Genomic DNA, 7,274 nt, shown 5'->3' with positions numbered 1-7,274 from the left:
AAAGGGCTCTCCTCTAGGTGAGGGTACGCTCCACGGAGACGGGTGATGGCGATGTAGGCCGCATCATGGACGGCCATCTCGACCGACACTCCAATACCACAGAACACGTGGCGCTCGAGGGTCTCGCCGCCCCTCTGGTCGAAGATGCGAACCTCAGCCTGGTACTGGTACTGGTTGTACTCACGGAAATCCTCGAACACAGTGTACTCGGGGTACCAGCGATATCCCAGCCGGGTCAGGAGATCGACCAAAATGGCCGGGAACCCAGTCGTCTCAGTGGCCTGTGTCAGGCGCACGTGCTGTCTTGCGGGACGCATCTGAAAATAAGATTGACGGAGGTCAATGACAGTGTGTGTAATACATATTCAGGAGAAAAAGAGTAGATAGTCCAGCGCTCCGGATCGATGTGATTCGAAAACCCAATGTTAGAGTTAGTAAAATCTTTGACCCGAAAGAGAAGAGAAAGTAGAGCCCAGAGTATAGAAAAGGAGTAAAAGATACTAATACCACCCAATTGAGATGTGGGCCCGTAAGCCACAACATCAGTATTAGTAAAGTTTTTCAAACACTAGACTCAACTTCGGCCAAGGAGTTGGAAAGGGGGCTACCTACAAGCAGTTGGCTCTGATACCAACTTGTGACGCCCTCGATTTAATCGTACGCTAATCATACACGCAAATGCGTACGATCAAACCCAAGGACTCACGGGAAGATATCACAACACAACTCTAGACACAAATAAAATAACATCAACTTCATATTACAAGCCAGGGGCCTCGAGGGCTAGAATACGAAAGCTTGATAAACACACGAGTCAGCGGAAGCAACAAATATCTGAGTATAGACATAAAACAACATGGGGTGCCTTAGAGAAGGCTAGCATAAAAGATACAACGACCGAACGAGGCGAGGCCCCCTGCCTGGGAACCTCCTAACTACTCCTGATCATCAGCGGCCTCCACGTAGTAGTAGGCACCGTCGGGGTAGCAGTCGTCGGCGGCGGGGACCTCCATCTCCTGGGCTCCATCATCTGGTCGCAGCAAACGGATCAAGGGAACAAGGGGGGAGCAAAGCAGCGGTGAGTACTCATCCAAAGTACTCGCAAGTCTTACATCAGAACTATTCTAATTATGCATCAGTATCAAAGAAGGGGGTTATATGTGGACTGACTGCAGCAATGCGAGAATAGAGAGAGAAGGCCTAGTCCTATCGAAGACTAGCATCTTCAGGGTCTTGCAGCAATAGACGAGAGTAGAACAGGGGTAACACGTTAATAATCATATTGTTGCAGCAATATTAAAGTGAGGTCACGCCTAAGGATCCTCCCTCGACTCCCTGCGAGGAAGCAATCCCGAGGCAAACTAATTCCAGTTAAGTAACAATTGTAGTTGTAAAAGATCGGCGCACAACTCCAAGTCGTCCTGTAACCGTGGACACGGCTATCTGAATAGTTAATTTTCATCCCTGCAGGGGTGCACCACATGTCCCGTCACGCTCGATAACACTCTGGCCGGACATACTTTTCTGGGTCCTGCCCGGCCTCGGAATATCGACACGTCGCAGCCCCACCTAAGACTAATCAGAGAGGCCAGCCCGCTGGTCTAAATCCTAAGCACAAAGGGTTCGTGGGCCCAGTTCCCCTTCACGCTCCTGCACGTGGCGTGGGCGGCCGACGTCAGTCCTAGCATCCCTTAATCACAAGCGCGATGCATCTCGGGACCACTCGGACGCGCGCCGCTACATTGCTGGCATCTGAAAAGCTTCGGCTGATACCGCGACGCCGAGTACCCATAATTCTTCCCGCGTAGCCGGTTAGTGCGAAAAGGTCTCCGACCAACCCAGATCAAATATCCAAATCCATTAGCATTTTAATTAGGCCAACAACACAGTCTCACGGGAATCCACCCGTCTTACGACTAATCATCGAAGATCCCAGTAACATGGTCGAGTAACTGTGTGGTTGTAACATCGGGGGGGATCCGAGGTATCACCCTCGTTGGATTCCGAACGATGTACCCGTCAAGGTGGACTTAGAGGAATCACCCTCGGGGGTCCCACACTTGAGGGGTTGCACGACACGGGCGTCATCGGGAATGGTGAAAGAGGAATCACCCTCGATAACCACGACCGACTAGCTATACTACAGAGATATCATCAGGAGTACTTAGCGAGGTGTCACCCTCGGTACCCGATAGTATCCCTATAGCATCGTACAACGAAGGGGGTGAATGTGCTGTGTCGGGTCTGGCTCGTCGATCAGAGATCAAGATTTGAAAACAAGCGGGGCAACTGAACTACGGGGTCAGAGGGGATGACTGCTCCACCTATACTAAGCAGATTAAAGGTACAGGACTGAAAGTAGCAGTTCATCAAAAATAGGCTATGCATCAGATATAGGAGCTAACTACAACAGTAGCCAAATACTAATGCAAGCAGTAGGAAGAAAAACATAGGCGATATAGGAATGATCAAGGGGGGGTTTGCTTGCCTTGCTGCTCTGCGGCAAAGGACTGATCGGCAGGGTCGTAGATGTACCCGGCAGCAGCGTCAGTCTCGGGGTCTACCGGTAAGAAGAGGGGGAAGAAACAATAAATAATAGCACCGATGCAACACAAAGCATGACATGGAAAGATGCAGGCTAGACATGAGCTAACGCAGCAACATCCGTCATAGACGGGTCGGAAGAATATCTGACGATATTTTTCCGGGTCTCGGGCTACTACCGGTAATACTGGAAACGATGGAAATGTTCCATGTTTGCTATGCTAGGGACGCGTGACAGACGAATGGACCGTGTATCCGGGTTCGTCTCTTTTTGGTGATCAACTTTCATGTTGAAATTATTTTGATCTGACTTACGGATTATTTTATATTAATTTTCAATGTTTTATTAATTATTTAGGAATTAAAAACAGATTTAGCTATTTTAATAAAATCCCATTATGACATCATCGCGATGTCATGCTGACATCAACATTTGCCTGGTCAACTGACCAGCGGGTCCCGAACGTCATAGGCACAAGTTTTTATTAAGATTAATTATTAATTAATCGGATTAATTTAGTGGGGGACCCACGTGTCATACTCTAATTATTCTAATTAATTAATTTAACTAATATATCTATTTATTTATTTAATAAAAACATTATTTTTATTTTTATTTTTACTATCGCGTGGGGCCTCCCTGTCATAGACAGCGGGTGCATTGGCCCCACCGGTAAGTGGCCTAAGGCTATTTACTCATTTGATTATAGATACCTAACCGTGCAAATATCATATTCCTCTAAATATCCATATACGCAAATACATACATCGCATCTCATACATACATACATACGCGTCTAATACATCATTTATTTTATTTTCTCTCAAAACTCTCATCTCCCTCTCTGTGTTAACAAATATAACAGAGAGTTCCTTTGCTAACTCCTTCAACATAGAAGAACATAAACTTCAATCCCTCCTATCGGTCACTACCGCCGACGGATCGGGATCCCGTTTGCCGGAACGGGACCGGGACGGTGAGGGGAACGCGACGGTGGGAGGAGCCCGAGGAGGGGCTCACCAACGTTGACGGGACGGCCCGATGAAGCCGGAGTTCGCGGGAAGCGGAGGTGACGGCGAGGAGGAGGACGAGGCGGTGACGGTGACGGCGCTGTTCCGGTGGTGAAGGGGACGGTGACGGCGCGGTTCCGGCGAGGAAGAGGTGTAGGGGAGGCCCGGTGGGGGAGGGGCTCGCCGGCGAGGTGAAGGGGCCGAGGGGGCCGGTCTCCCTGCCCGGTCCCTCCTAGACCGAGAGGGAGGAAGGGGGCGCGACGGGGGGGAGGCCCCTGGCCTGGGTTGGCCGGCCAGGGAGGAACCCGGGAGGGCCTCGGCGTTCGGAGGTGTTGGAGGTCCGGTCGACCGGGGGGAGGGGGGGTCCTCGGTGAGGAGAGGCAGGGGGCCGCCGGCGGGGAGGGGAGGTGGTGGAGAGGCTCGGATGAGAGGGAGATGCGAGGGGAGGGGAGAGGGTGGATCTGGCGGTTGTGGGAAGGGGGGTTGAGAGCGAGAGGAGGGTCGTGGGGGGAGAGGGGTCTCGTGGCGTGGGGGTCTGTCGGTGGGATGGGGGAGGATCACGAGAGAGAGAGAGAGAGAGCCCCTCGTGGGGAGCTGTCGGTGGGAGGGGTGGGACCGAGAGGGGGAGCGTGGGGGGGTGGCGGCGCTAAGGGGAGGGAGGGAGCGAGGCAGAGGGAGCTCCCTCGCCAGGGGGGGGCGCTAGGGTTCGGGTGGGCTGGCCAGTTGGGCCTCTTAGCCCAGCTCGGCCAGGGGGTGGGGGTTGCTTTTCCCTTTTTTGTTGTTGTTTTGTTTTGTTTTTCTTTTTCCTCTTCTATTATTTCTTTCTTTCTTTTTTTTCATTATTATTTTTAATACTTTCCTTTTTATATATATTCTTTTAATATTTGTAATGAACTCATAAAGTACTTTTCTTTTGTTTTTAAATTTTGAATCTGGATAGACTTGAATCAACGCGGGTCTGAGATGGGAATTCTCGATGATGTGGCATCATTAGCGGGTGATCGTTGTAGCTTAATTACAATCATTACTGTAGCAAAAGTCGAGGATGTCACAACTCCGGCCCAGAAGATCGTCACAGAGGATAGAGACCATCACAAGCTCGCATTCGCCCACCCGAGTGAGCCCAGGGACGAGCGAAGCAGCGAACCCATGTAAGCAGACCTGCCATACCGTGGCCTCCGGGTCGACGGCATGTGAGAACAAGGCGGGAATGCCGCGGCGAGAGACCCGTAGTGAAGCGAGGAGTCCCACCAGAAGGAGCGGACCCGCCCATCACCGACCCCCACCGAGGTGAGCTCTCGGTAGGCAACACCCCCCCCCCCCCCCCCCGAGCGACCGTAGGTGCCCCCAGCCATCCAGGCGCCTCGGTCCAGAAGCGAGGGGCCATTTGCGCCCCCAAACCCAGGCGGCCCACCAAGACGGAGGCGCCGCGTGGATGAGATGAACCACCTTTGAAAGGAGGCATTTGTTTTGCGTGGTGAGCTCGCGGACCCCAAGCCCGCCCTCAGCCTTACTCCAATATTGATTCAATACGAGCATGTTAGAATGCGTGTCTTAATTTCGCATGTGCATTGGTTGGTACACAAATATTAAATATGTGTACAAACATGAAGTGCGGATATTTAAAACTTGATTTGTAAACCACGATTTTGTTATTCTGTTGCAACGCACGAAACGGGTCTTTTGTTAGTAAATATGAATAAATGATTTAAAGAAGAAGATGACACTATAACTAATATGCTTGTATCCACGTTGTGTCTCCACCATCCATTTCACATCCATGCTACGTACACGGCGCATTACAGAGCGTACATATATTTTGTTAGTAAATATAAATATATGATTTAAAGAAGAAGATGACACCATAACTAACATGCCTGTATCCATGTTGTGTCCCAACCATCCATTTCACATCCATGCTACGTACTACATGGCGCATTACAGTTACAGAGCGTACATATATACTACGTTTGGCCAACAAACATTCGTCCGTCCACATCACGGGCGATCCCACATCGCCACCAGCAGGTCATGGGCTCATGGCGCGCGTCCCTATCGGTCTTAGTCACACCCTCCTCCACTATCTCCATTACGTGATCGATCAAGAGTGATCCCACAAGCTCACGGCGCCCTCATCCTCAGCTTCCGCGTAGTACGACGCCGCCGAGCAACCGTCTGCCGCCGCTGTGCCCAGCACCGGCGGGTTGATCATCAGCCCCTCCGCCATGCTCACCATCAGCCGCGGCATCTCGAACACGTCGTCCTCGTCCACGACGCCGACCGTGTCGTCAAGCTCACGCCTGTGCGACTCGCCTCCACGCGGCTGATCATCATAGCATTGGTCGCCCCGATGAGAAGTCCAGGTGCTGCCCATCGCGGCCGCGGCGGCAGCGGCCGCCGCGGCACGGACATCGTCGGCGGACATGGACGCCGGCGCCGGGCGCGACCTCGCCGCGTCCGGGAAGTTGAGCGCTGTCCCCGCGCCACGCAGGGCCAATGCGGCCGCGTCGTACGCCGCCGCGGCCATCTCGGGCGTCGGGTAGGTGCCGAGCCAGATCCTGGTGTGCTTGCGCAGCTCCCGGATCTCCGACACCCACTTCCCCGCCCGGAACCGCACGCCGCGGTACACAGGGTGGCGCGTCTCCGCTCTCGGCCGCCTCCCGCACATGCTCCCCATCAGCCCCTCCCTTCCTTGCTCCATTCAAGTAGGAGTACCAGCCAACGAACCCAACTCAGAGTTTCACACCCGTGCAGCGCAACACTCTCCCTACCAACACATGCAACGGACTACGTACATTGCACCAACCAACACGTACTCAACCGAGCTGCACGAGGAACGTAGCAAAGCGAGCGAGGAGCCAGTGAACAAACCAGCTTGTAACAGTATTCGCAATGCCAATTAGCAGACACTTTGACCACGATATATAGCGCTGGGGTACTCTAATCCAGGCGGGGGTTTCAGGAGGGTTTAAAAGCTCGGAAGCGGCCGGAGTTGGTGAGATCATACGCGGTTTTCTGCTTTGCGAGCTCGCTCGATCGATGCCGGGCTAGAGATTAGCTGTGAAGCACAGGGAGCAAAAAGGAGTGGCTCTTTCAGGCTTTGGCCCGGGCCGCCCAATGGAGGCCCGCCACATAGGGGTGCAATCTTAGGCTTAGAAAGCCGCTTTTGGGTTAGTGGGCGGCGATGTTTAGTACGACATCATAAGATCATTACCGGGTTGTTACGAATCAAAATCCAGGTGGCGGCACGCCGGGCTGCCGGAGTGGCCACCGGAGTTGACTGCCGGAGACATCGCCGATGGTCCAACACCTGTGTTGACCCGTTCAAGGACAATATAATAGGGGTTTTATGGGAAAAGCGAAAGTGAGAGATGGAACCAGCGATGAGTAGGCGATGATGATGATGCATGATTCCTTTGTTCTCTTGCGTGCCACCTAACATATCCAGTACTAGATTACGGAGTAGGGACGTGCCGCCGGTGGGCGGTCAGATATTTTCTCCCCGCGTGACATGTTCATGCTTGGGCTTAGCAGTGCGTGTGTGGTAGGGATTTGAGGTCGTTCGGACGCGGTGGCGTAGCGGTGAAAGAATGTCAGCCGTTATATGGGTACATGCGTGCATGCATGTCCACAGATGAACATGGTTTTGGTTTTGTAGGGAACAAGGAATGGAGATCGGCGTGTCACCACCGGCAGCAGGTGTAACTCGCGCATACAGT

At 52.7% G+C, this 7,274-nt stretch overlaps 1 protein-coding gene across 1 annotated transcript; it reads right to left on the bottom strand.

Moving 5' to 3' along the window:
• Positions 1 to 5,437: 5,437 nt before the first annotated feature.
• On the bottom strand, positions 5,438 to 6,482 carry LOC123410633 (ethylene-responsive transcription factor ERF026-like). The gene has a single exon (XM_045103580.1). It carries the CDS (start codon positions 6,254 to 6,256, stop codon positions 5,657 to 5,659), a length of 600 nt encoding a protein of 199 aa, XP_044959515.1. The 5' UTR covers positions 6,257 to 6,482; the 3' UTR covers positions 5,438 to 5,656.
• Positions 6,483 to 7,274: the final 792 nt, after the last annotated feature.

This window comes from Hordeum vulgare, chromosome 1H, assembly GCF_904849725.1.
Source record: "Hordeum vulgare subsp. vulgare chromosome 1H, MorexV3_pseudomolecules_assembly, whole genome shotgun sequence".
Classification (NCBI taxonomy): domain Eukaryota; kingdom Viridiplantae; phylum Streptophyta; class Magnoliopsida; order Poales; family Poaceae; genus Hordeum; species Hordeum vulgare.
This window is presented reverse-complemented; position numbering and strand designations above follow the sequence as displayed.

Excerpts from the sequence above, each read along its gene's own strand:
- LOC123410633 (XM_045103580.1), bottom strand. The coding sequence starts at position 6,256 with ATGGAGCAAGGAAGGGAGGGGCTGATGGGGAGCATGTGCGGGAGGCGG.